Here is a 12,785-nt window from a genome sequence, read left to right as displayed (position 1 = left end):
CCACTTTTTGTTTGCTGGAAATTAGTACTTGAAGAGATAAAACAAACAACCATTTCTTTGCAACAAGCAGACCGATCCATAAAGTATCCACATGGAATCATAGAAAATGTATTGGTAAAGATAGATAAATTTATTTTTCCTACTGATTTTGTGGTGTTAGATATGGAGGAAGACGAAGAAATCTCATTGATTATTGGTTGACCATTCTTGGCTACAGGAAGGGCCTTAATTGATATTCAAAATGGTGAATTAATATTGAGAGTAAACAAGGAAGAGGTTATGTTCATCATTTACCAAGCCATGAGAATTCTAGAAGAGCCAAGCACTTGTGTTAGGGTAGATGTCATTAAACAATGTGTAGAAGAAACATTTCAAGAAGATGCACCAGCCGATCACCTAGAAAAGGCAACATGAGAAAAGCAACATTTACAATTGAATGATATGGATGAGTTCCGGAACGATACTTATGAAAATGCAAAGATCTACAAAGAACGAACGAGGAAGTGGCATGACAAATAGATTCTTAGGTGTGAGTTGGCACCAGCGCAACAAGTTTTACAATTCAATTCACGACTCAAACTCTTCCTTAGCAAGTTAAAATCAAGATGGATAGGTCCTTATACAATTGACAATGTTTCCTCTTTTGGAGCAATAGACTTGATGGACAAGATAGGGAATATATTCAGAGTTAATGGTCAGGGATTGAAACATTATTATGGGGAACAAGTGGAGAGGAATTATACACTTATTCCTCTCGGAGACCCCAATTGATGAAAAGATTAAAAAGTCTGGCTGTAGACTTTAAAACAAGCGCTTATGGGAGGCATTCCATAGAACTTTCTTTTATTGTTTTATTTTTATATTTTGAATAATTTGGATTTTGATTCAGTTTTATTTAGCAAGAATAAAGAGCTAAAAATTGTAAACTATGGCTGATTCACCATGAAACCAGGGAAATTCCTTTCATTTCTTCAATCTTTCTCACTTTTGAATTATAATGAGGACATTGTTTAATTTAAGTTTGAGCGTGTAAACTCCTATAATCATTTACTCTATTTGATTTTTTTTTGTTTTATTTTATTTTACTTATGATTCTATAAATATTGAGTTGTTGGATTCTCTTACCAAACATGTATTTGAGTATGATTGAATTCTTTGTGACTATGAAATTTGTGATTGAGGATGGGACTGAGAAAAATTTTAAAAATTTCTTTTATGTTAGGCTGAGTTTTTATGGTACTTTGATTTAAATCTTTGTCCTTGAACATAATTGAGCACATAGTCGTTTCTTTTTTAATTATTATTCCATTTTGCTTATGAAGAAAATGAGTAGAATTAACTAGGTCAGGAAAGTTTAATCTTGCTTTACTCTAGAATCCATTAAGAGAAATGATCTGGGTATTTTTTTTTTTCATAACCAAAAAGCTTTCTCAGCCGTCCTAGTTATTATGCCATCATTGCATAGTTTATTTCCCATAGTCAAGCCCCTTGAGCCTTATTTTATATAAGCCTTTATTTATTCTTTTAACTAAATTAACCATTCTCGTTCTAAGCTTGAAAAACCATGATTTACCTTCTATAATTTGAGAAAATTAATACTTTGGTGGAAATCTACATTTAAAGAGAAAGTTAGTTTAAAAGAAATTATGCTCTGTTGATCAAAGTGTGTGAAAAAAAATGAATGGCAAAAATTGAAAAGGGTTGAAGTGGTTGAAAATTTGTAAAGACTGCAAGAACCGAAGTGGCTAAATGAAAAAGGTGAGAGGCTAAAAACATAAAAGACAAAAAAAATATATCTTTGTTGGGTTTGTCTTTTGCCTAGAGGTGATTTATCCATCATGGGAGGAAGTATAAAATAGAGAAAACCCAACAAGTGGAGTGCAGATCACTTCAGATTTTGCTAGAGGTGTACTTGGTATTACTTCATTGATTACAACAACAATAATGTCACCAGTATGAGCATATAGTGGAGAAATAGTTATGGTTTGAATCCTAAGGAATTCTCTTTTATTGTTCTTTCCACCAAGTATTTTTCCAGTTTAATTTAATTTTCCTTATCCATTTCTTTCTTAGCCCTCGCCTTGTGGCCTGTCATTACAACCTAACTAAAGACCTTTTGATTTCTGATTTTGGTGTTTGACTACAATAGTGGAGAGGATTTCTGAAAATTAGAATTATGGGGTTGTTCTACTTTTATTTGAGTTTGTAGGTGTTTTGGAGTTAAATTGACTATATCACACACACACTCAAGGTCTTAGCTTTAGGTTGAAGAGTAAGATACTAGTGTTGAAATCTAAATTCAAATCTTGGCTTGGTGAGTGATGATACTTTTCTATGGGGTCTAGTTGATATCGTCTATAGTGGTCTATTATTTTATTTTGTTTTTTTAGGACAAAGAAAGTTTTAAGTTTAGGGGTATTTGATGACTTTCATGATTTAGTATATTTAATCACTTCTTAACTTTAAACTTTTGTCTAATTTTATTTTTTTTATTGATTTTAGGCTTCAATGTTGTCATTTAAATTTTATTTTAGATTTGAAGAAAATGAAGATCCAAATTTTAGAAGCCTATCGTCTAGAGACTCTCCCTCATTTAAATGAAGATTTTATTTAAATAGAGGAGTTGCTGCACCAAAAGAGACGCAAGCCAAGACGAAAGATTGAGTCTTTTGCATGGCTCTTGGACGTGGACGTAAGCTGCGATTTGCAATTGGAGCAGCATGTAATGAGGAGCAGGTTGGTGGTTTGACTTGGTAGAAGGAGTTCACGCGGGGCCCTTCTTTTGATTTTATGAATCAGCATGTAATATAGGCCATTATTTTGATTTGGGATAAAGATGCATGATGCGACAACCTGAGGGACGTGCGAGACACACACTAGCAGTTCTTTCGGTTTTGACTTAGTAAGGCATCAAACGCGAGATGGAGCAACACATTTCTTTACGGTTTGGAAGAAGGATATTGTGACTTGGATGTGGAGTACTTTTTTTAAGTGTTCGTTTTCTTCCAATCCTCTAAAAAAAAAAATATGGTGAATTCGTTGATGTTGAATTTAATTTTTAGCATGAACTAAATTTTCTTTATTATAGGAAAACAATGTAATCTAGTTTCAAACTATATTTACTTTTCTATGCTAATTTGAAGTAGTTCTCTTTCATTTTTGTCTGATTTATTCTAAACTTATTGCTTATAATTAACTAGCCATTAATTAGATGATTTTGATCTTGTGATTTTCTATCAAAAGAGGGAATTGTAGGATAGAACTTAGATATTTCAGCATTGGTAAAATGTAGTCTTAAAATCGTTGGTCTTAATGCTTTCTTGTTTTATTAATTTTCATACTCTTGTGCAAAATAATGAACAAGAATATTTCCAATTGACTATCAAAATAGGCCTTTTGATGAGTTTAGAGATTTTGCTAACAAATAGAGAGAATTAAATTCAAGTACTTAGATAAGAAAAGCAGAGTGAGGATTTGGTGAAATCGATTTCTTAGAAGTTCTTTTTCTCATTAATTAGATTTTCGAACAATAGCTTTATTTTCATTTGAATATTTCCTTTGAATTGATTTTATTTCAAGTTGTAATTACAAAAAATCTTAGTGACTTTTGTAAATAAAGTCAAGAGTAGTTTAATTTTGGTATTTGTCAATAGTAAGTTATCAATCCCTGAGAACGATACTCTTCTCATCACTTTACTATAAAACTACGATACTGTAAGTTTTGCACCTTCAAGAAGCATTTGAATAATTTGATTATTTGGCTGAGAATGCCCAATATTGGGATACTGCCGATGCTTATGACGGATCTAAGGGTGTTGAGTCTAGTGGTGACAAGTTTAATTTTAAAAAGGATGATGATATGTGCTGGAATAGCCTTACTATCCAAAAAAATTAAGGCCATTGAAATGAAAAAGGTTAATGAGGTGCAAGTTATTCCTAGAGTGTCTGAAAATGTGGCATTTGTGAATAGTTAAGACATTCCACTAATGAATGTCCTACTATACCTGCTTTTAAAGATGTGTTGTTAGATCAAACAAGTGCTGTAAATTTAATTTCTAAACCATATGTTGGACTTTATTCTAACACTTATAATCCAGGTTAGAGAAACCATCCAAATTTCAGTTGGAAGAGTGAAGAAAATGCTCCTCAAGGCCCTACATTTCAAGGGGCATCTCAATACACAGACCAACCTGTCCGAGTTCAAAAAAGAAGACTTGAAAAAGCTATCCAGCAACTGGCTAATATAGTGTAGCAATTCATGCAAAGACAAGCAACGATTAATAATTCGAATTCTCAAGCTATAAATGACATGAGGAGCACACTCACAAGGCTAACTACCATATTGAGCATTCAAGAGAAAGGAAAATTTTCTACATTAACATAACTGAACCCTCAAGTTCAACCTCAACAAGTTCAAGAGGTAACTAAGTGTTCCAAAATCAAACCAGTGAAAGCCATCACAACCTTAAGGAGTGGCCGAATGGTAGACATTTCTTGTGATATCCGCTCCTTCTTTCTTCTTTATGAGCCTCGATCTACGTGTCAAACTTCGGTGTATGTGTCAAGCCTCCTTCTAAGTGCCGAACTTCGATCTACATGCTGAGCCTCGACCTATGTGCTGAGCTTTGATCTGTGTGCTGAACTTTATCCTAAGCATTGTACCTCGATGGCGTGTTCCGAAAGTTATCTAGCGGATTTCAAAGTAAGATAGATATTTTAATGCTTACGGATGTTTTAAATATTATGAAAATCAATATTATTAGATAAGCTTGTTTTTAATGTAGCACAATTATAATATTTTAATGAGCTCTAAAAATATTATAATTGTGGATAATTACTTATATTAATATTTTAGTTGTTCTAAAATATTAAGAGGTTTAACTTTACGTTGAAAACTCTTATTTAATTTAAATGGTTTTATCCTCTTTGAGTAATTACAATATTTTATCATTTTAAATAATGATGAAGAAATATTATTTTATAAAATAATATTCCATCTTAATTCCTCTCAGTGTTTTATCTAAGTGTTTTATTTCAAATAAAACACTTACACGTTTTCAAATCAGTGTTTAAACTCATCGTTAGATCATTTTGAGGATCTCGAAGTGAAGAACTTAGATCAAATACCCAGGCCCTTTCTTTTCCTCCTCACTTTTTCTCTTTTCCTTTTCCTCTTCTCTCTCCTCTCTTTCTTCCCCATGCCCGACGTGCATTACGTCTTCTACACCGTGCTGATTGCACCTCCAGCCCAGCCACCTTCGACCACCGATGGTCTTACCTTCAGTCACCGATTACTTCCCACATGCCGGCCAATACTTCCTCCCGTCGGCCAAGCCATACTCTCTCTCTCTCTCTCTTCCCACGGCTCCACCAGCCAAAATGGGTAAGAATACATTCTCCACCTCCACGCCGCCGTACATGACAGCTATGGTCTCACCTCCAGTCAGTAAATGACCACCACCCTCCTGCCATCATTCCCTCCCATCGGCGAGCCCCCACGTGCCCTTCTTCTCCCTCCATGCACCACCCTCAAAATGGGTTTTACACCCATTTTCTCCTCCTTGAGCCACCATACACGGCTGAAACAATGATCAAGCACCACCAATGGATTCACCACGTCATGGGCTTCCTCCGCATGTATTTCTTTCCCTCTAACTCTCTCTTTTTCTCCGATGGGTCTCCATAGCTATAGTTTCGGTTGCACCACCGTGCGCTGCCATACACAGCTACCCACGGTGTTTCACCACAACCACTTTGTTCCACTCATCACCATGATCTTCTCCAACAAATTTCCTATCCAAAGGAGCTATGTACAGCTCTCACTCTCCCTCACTCTCCAAGGCTGAAATCCACTTGAAGTGGCCGATCTGCCACCGTGGGCCACCGTATGGCCACCACCTCACCACCACAGCTCCACCACATCTTCCTCTACCTTTCCCTAGCTTCCCATGAAGTTCTATGGTCTTCTACCACCTCAAGCAAACTCCTAGCATTTCAGATTTACTGTTCACGGCATGATGTCGCCGTGCTCTGCCACCTTTGACCACCACGAGGCCATCATGAGCCTTTCCAAGGCCATGCCTAGCTATTCTCAGCCCAAACTGCCACTTTATGTGGTGAACAACCACCGTAGGCAGTGTTATCGCCATGTACGCTCCTCCGACGCTTAATCGTGATGAGCAATGAGCGACGCACGGGTTATCCCATCAATGGTATAACTCTCTATCTCTAATTATTTACGTTTAAAGTAGTTGATTGGGTAGACTATAGACTGTGTAGTTAGTATTTGTGGAATTCGCTGCGTAGTTGTGAAGTGAAGTGTAGTTGTGAAGTTTTGGGCTTGAATTGTAGTATTGTGGACTGTGCTATGAAGTGGGCTTGAGATGGATGCCATAGTTGTGATACGGCGTGAAGTGTGAAGAGAGTACGTGTGGAACGTACTCTGTGTAGTGCAGTGACGCGCCGTGTGACGTGCGTTGTAGTGATGTGTGGCATAGAATGAAGGGAGTACGCATGAAGTGTACTTCATGTTGTATGGCGATGCAACGTGTGATGTGCGTCGTGATAATAAGTGTCGTAGCGATAGCAAAAGGAGTACGCGTGCCGCGTACTCCATGTCGCGTAGCGATGCACCGTGAGACGTGTATCGTAGTGATGTCTGTCATAGTGTGGATGGAAGAGAATTTACGTGAGTGTACTCTGTACTATGTCGTGATACACCGGATGGTGTGTCATGAAGGGTTGGATGGTGTAGCAGAGAAACGTGGAGTATATGGTGTAGCATCGGGAAACTGTGTAACAGTGTCCCGAAGCAATGGTGATGTGGCTGTAGTCCAAGGTAACGGGTGTTATCTTGAGGCTGACTTGTGGCTGAAAGTAAGTGTGAAGCAGTGAAAAGCTATCAGAGAGTGCAGCGAAAGCACGATGGACCTCATGCTGTTATTAGGGAATATTTCTCGAGCTGCATAGTGTGACAGAGGTGCATTTGTGGATGCAATCCTCTCCTATCAAGTGTTGGGATGAACTTGTACAGGGCTAGGAAGTAGGAAGAGTTCTATCGACCGGGTCTGAGCAAGTTGGTATTAGAGTATGAAGCTTGTTTATACAAGTGGGCATTCATTGGAACTATAAGTTACTCTTAGGTGATAAAAGGGGATGAGATACAGGTGTCTATGGAGAGACACGTATACCAAACAAATTTACCATATGTAATGGGTAATCTGTCTTGATCATGGTTACATGGTGTTTTAGCCCTAGAGTTGGCTTGAATTCATGCAGCCTGACTGGTTGGGAATGAAGATTTCATATGGGCTAGGATACGTGAAGGTAGTGACGGGTACATGGTCTAAGGTTGGGACGCATGACTCTGTCGGTCGGAATTGTGATACCCCATTTTTACGTGTATTTTCACTAAAAGAGTTTTTTAATTTAATTAATATATTGGTTCTTTTATTTTAAATTATTGTATTTTAATTGGTTTTATTTTAGTTTGATGTGGTGTTTAATTTATTTTAGTCGTTTTATGGTTTTTAAAATTGTTTTCATCGGACCAGTTTTTAGACTCCGGAGGTGAGGACTGGACCTCACTTTCTTTCTCCATCTTTTCTTTTCTCTTTTTCTTTTTTTCCTTTTTCCTTTTTCTTTCTTTTTTCTTTCTTTTTCTTTTTTTCTTCTTTTTTCTTCTTCTTTCTTCCCCTCCTGCGTGCTCGATCTCTCTCTCCCTCCCTCTTCCGTCGCCGTCCAGCACTCCCACCTAGACCACCGCCGACCGGCCGACGTGGCTGACACCACCCCCACCGATAAACGCCCCTCCGGCCGGCTCACCACCCCACCAAAAACCAGCCCCGCTCGTGCCGCTGTTAACCCCATAGAGCACATTTAAGCCACACGGCTTTTGCCCTTTTCCGGCATCGTCGCTCCACCTCCGGCCACCATCTTTTTACCACTTCATCCCCTACCTCTTGCCATCCTAATCCATCCATTTCCAGCCCCGATCTATTGCCGGAGCAGCTCCCACGAGCTCAACTCCGATCTGCCCCTTTTTACACTTCCACCACCATTTCCACCGCCACCCACGGCCAAAACTCACTTCCATTAGCTTCATAAACATCTCTAGGCCATTCCCTATCAATTTCTAGTCTTGGTTTGTCCCCGTTCGAAAGTGGGTAATTTACAACCCACGGCCACAGTGTAAAATACACTGTTACGTTACTTTTTCTCTGCCGTTTGCAACGTTGTGACCTTTCAAAAAATACCTTATAGCACTGTAAGTATTTTCCAAACTCTATTTGAGATTTAAATATATTTTTTCTCTTACAATAAATTATTTGACTGGTTGGTTGATTCTGGATTGAGTCCGAGGAGTCAGGGGTCGGATGGATTGAGGACGGGGTTGTTGGTTGATGTTGATATTTGTTGGAGATATTTGTGCCTTGATGTTTGCATTGTATAGTGCATGCATGTTCATGTTTAAAAAGGGAAAACTGGATTTTCGTGTAGTTGCATGCATGTACATGTGTTTGTAAAATGAAAACTGGGCTTGTAAGCGAGAAATGATTTATAGTATATGTGAACAGTTGGACTGACTGGTTGGAGTCAGAGGCACGTGTAGGGATGGTGGTAAGCAGGGACGGTGGTAGAATCCCGCCTGAGGTTCCCGCCTACGGTGCACTCGGCGTAGGGATGGTGGTAAGTAGGGACGGTGGTAGAATCCCACCTGTGATTCTAGCCTACAGTGCACGCGTAGGAACGGTGGTGAGCAGGGATGGTGGTAGAGTCCCGCCTGTGATTCCCGCCTACAGTGCTCTGATGGTCTGGTTTTTGGGCCATTATCGGGGATAATGGCGAGGTTACGTTTAAAGGATATGTTTTGGGCCAAAATGGGATTTTGGCGTGCGTGGAAAAATGTGGTTTTATGGGATATGTGCATTTGCATTCTTTCATGCATATTGTTTGAATTTAATATATTTTTATCTTGTGGCGTTTGGATCTTTACTTACCTGCGGCACCATTTTTGTACCGTAGATTTTGATGCAGAGGTTGAGGAGGAGGAGAAGGAGGCTGAGCCCGAGGAGGCGGCTCCGCCGGGGTATTGATTTGGAGTTTATGCCTTGTAGTTGATTTTAAAACGATTTGGTGGCTTGTAATATTTTATTATGTATGTTTTGAACGGGTTTGTATTAAACATAGAAAAAATTCTGGTACTTAGTTATATGACTTTGTTTATCCGCTGCGTGTTTTCTTTTGCACACTTGTTGCTTATACACACACTTGGCACTTGGCGATAGGGTGGTGACCCGTGTTGTCATCATCCCGACGTCTCGATTTCTCCATGTTCGTACGTGGGATTTGGGGGCGTCACAGGAATCATGCGTCGGATTGTGGAAATAGAAGAACGAGGCGGAGGTCTTAGTGTCTTAACCCTAAGGTGAATCAAAGAGGTTCACTTTAAGGAATAAGACCCCGAAGGTTTTAGCATAGTAAATAGCACGTAAGAGCCCAGGGATGGATGGAGAGTGTTTCAAGTGAGGCATAGTTCTATTTTCTAGAATAGTTCCGTATGTATTAGATAGATGATGACGTAAGGTTATATGTATGCATGTAGGTTGCCATCTGACACGCACATGAATGGACTGCATGGATTGAGTATGGCATGGAGTCCATGTAAGTATTACGTTCATACTCTTCTAGTGTTTTCTTTATACAAATGAAGAAGAAGAGGACGAAAGCTTTTATCTAAAAGGAAAACAAAACGTAAGTTTTCAAGTATAATTATGTAGCTGCCTTCCTTGGCAGCCACTTTTTACGCACCCAAAGTATGTACGTGTATGCATGTGAATGGATGCTATAAGTAGTACGTATTGTATGTATGTTCATGAAAAGAGACGAAAAGAAGCTTTAGGAAATGTAAGAATTGTTAAGGACTGTAAGAACTGAAGCAGAAATGAAATGAAAGAAAAAAAAAAGAAAGAAAACAAATTTTTAAAGTAACTCTCTTTCCTAAAAATGATTCTTTCTAAAATAACTTTTCAGACTCTTTCTGAACAACTTTTCTTAAAACAAAGGAAGGAAAACCATTTTCTAAATTAAAACTTTTATGAACTGAAAGAAATGAAGAACTGTAAGAACTGTAAGAAACGTAAGAACTGTAACGACTGAAATGAAAGAATGGACTTTAAAGGAAAGAAAAGGACTGTAAAGGAATGAACGGACTGAATGCATTATGTATGAACATACGTAAGGGCCACATGGACTGGAATGGAAATGGTACCAATATAATGGACTAGACAGAGCAGATTGCAATGTCGGGTAAGTAGTATTGGTAGTGCACCCAATGCTGCCCCCTGACGGAATGGATTCCCAACCCGTGGTCACGGGCGGAATCAGGTCCAAAAGACCGCTAACCCTAGCACACGGGGCGTAACAGTGTGCTACATGGCCAATGAAAGTGATAAGAATGAATGGATGCATGTTAAGAAAGAATGCATGTATGTATGGATGAACGGAATGCATGATGTACATAAGTAAGAACAAATGAATGCATGAATGTATATATGTATGCATAAACGTATGTAAAAAGATAAATGCATGAAAAGATTCTTTAAGAAATAAAGGCAGCGATGCGTGGGGAACTATTTTAAAGAAGAAAGCATGTTTTAAAAGAAAAACCCCACCTCGCAACGTTTTCAAACGAAAAGAAAGACGTATGCATGCTAAGTACGATATGTATGTATGGAATGTTAATTGCATGACTGAAAATCTATGTTATTATATTTTAACGGTATGAAGTAATGCGTACGAGTCACCGACTCATTTTAGTTTTTATGTGTGCCTTCCTAGGCACAAGATGTGCATGACAGGTCAGGACAGGCATAGCCCAAGGGGAAGAGCACGAAGGCCTAGGCAAGATGTTTTATATTCGAAACTTTAATTATGAAATGTAATGTTTTCCGCTGAAAGCTTTAATTAAGAAAAATGACTTTTATTTATGACATGGAGTATTTTGTATCCTAGCATGAATGGTAAAGAAATTTAAAAGGAATCGTAATTCCCATCGATTTTATCAAAATCGATATGAAAAGGACCCACCATAAGGATGGGCGTTACATTTCTGCTCAAGGGGCAGACAAGGTAAATAAGGTTGGTAAGGTTTTTAACTCAACTTAAGTTGCTAATGGAGAAAATGAGATTGATGTAGAGGTGAATCCCTGCCCTGTTCTAGCCCATTTCCCTCAAAGACTTGTTCCTTTGGATAAAGATAAAAATCACTCTGACATTTTGGAAATCTTTAAGCAAGTTATGATAAACATTCCTTTACTAAATTCCATTTAACAAATTCCTGCATATGCTAAGTTTTTAAATGACTTGTGCACTGTTAAGAGGAAACTAAATGTCCAAAAAAGGCTTTCTTAATTGAGCGGGTCAGTGCCATTATACAAAACAATACCCCACCAAAGTATAATGATCCGGGGTCTCCCACAATTGCTTGTGTAATAGGTAGCTCAAAAATTGGTCAAGCCCTTTTAGAATTAGGTTCTAGTGTGAATTTGTTGGCTTATACCATATATGAACAGCTAGGATTGGGAGAATTGAAACCAACCTCAATTATTTTGCAATTGGCTAACCCTTCCATTAAGATGCCTAGAGGTATTGTTGAAGATGTTTTAGTTCAAATTGATAAATTTTTTATCCGGTGGATTTTGTGGTGCTTGATGTTCATTTGACAAGTCCTTCCTTTCAAGCACCAGTAATCCTTGGGTGACCTTTTCTTGCAACATCCAATGCATTGATTAATTGTAGAAGTGGTGTTTTGAAGTTGAGCTTTTGAAACTTGACATTGGAACTAAACATTTTTAACACTTACAAGCAGCCACATGACTTGCAGGAGTTTTTGAGAAGGATTCTTGCAGCTAAACGAGGGAAACTTTTTCCTCATCTTCCTTTTTTATCTCCTTTGTTGTTCTTCATGCTAATTTTTATAAAAGCATCGAACATTCACCATGAGTGAGTAGTGCTGTAACTAAGCTCGGGAATATCTCGAATTGGATTGTGGTTGGTTAGATTAATGTTCCTTTGGTTTTATTTCATCATCCTATGAAGTTACAAATCAGTCTACATTAGAAACAACAATGATTCCTCATTTGAATCCCTAATTTATTGTTGACAATGAGGCACAATAGAAGCTTGGAGTTATCAATTGATTCCATTGTTGTTATGTTCATTCTGAAATTATTTTGCAACTAAGTAGGTATTTTTCATTTTAACTAGAAATTGGGATTTATTTGTTGAATTTTCTAAATGCTAGTTTCTTGAAAGACTTAGTATTTGAAGGGGAAAGGATTTGCAGATCAAACTAGAACACAATCCAGGAAGAGTGACACTCGTAGCCTAGGTTTTTCATATTTTGCTTCTTAAACATAAATTTACTTTGAGAGTCTCATAGTTTTTCTATTTCTATTCCAGTTTGTTAAGCTTCAAATCAATTTTTCATGTTTTCAAGATTCTTTACATGTTAAATTGTGGGAATGAACTTAATACTTCACCATTTTGATTTGGACTCAAATTTAGATAGGCTTACGGCTTATTCTTGTAATTAGATTGCATAAATCCTTTCATACACCCTCTTTTTATAAAACCATAAAAATTTCAAGAAGAATTTACATAGCATTTTTCAAGGTTGTGTTAACACTCTTTTGTCCCTATGGAATACGATCCTGGATTTATCTTTGATACAACTTGGCACTTCTACACTTAGAAGAATATATTTAGACCAACATCAACCGTGT

At 37.8% G+C, this 12,785-nt stretch overlaps 1 protein-coding gene across 1 annotated transcript in view; it reads right to left on the bottom strand.

The window, feature by feature from the left end:
* The window catches only part of LOC122279212 (zinc finger BED domain-containing protein RICESLEEPER 2-like), a 31,022-nt gene extending 24,873 nt beyond the window's left edge, over positions 1–6,149 (bottom strand). The window contains exon 1 of the mRNA XM_043089688.1: positions 6,005–6,149. Coding sequence (XP_042945622.1) covers positions 6,005–6,149 — 145 coding nt within the window. The remainder of the gene's footprint in view (positions 1–6,004) is intronic.
* Between the last annotated feature and the right edge of the window lie 6,636 nt (positions 6,150–12,785).

The sequence above is a fragment of the Carya illinoinensis genome, chromosome 1, assembly GCF_018687715.1.
Source record: "Carya illinoinensis cultivar Pawnee chromosome 1, C.illinoinensisPawnee_v1, whole genome shotgun sequence".
Classification (NCBI taxonomy): Eukaryota; Viridiplantae; Streptophyta; class Magnoliopsida; order Fagales; family Juglandaceae; genus Carya; species Carya illinoinensis.
The sequence above is the reverse complement of the archived record's forward strand: the minus strand, read 5'-3'. Positions and strand labels throughout refer to the sequence as shown.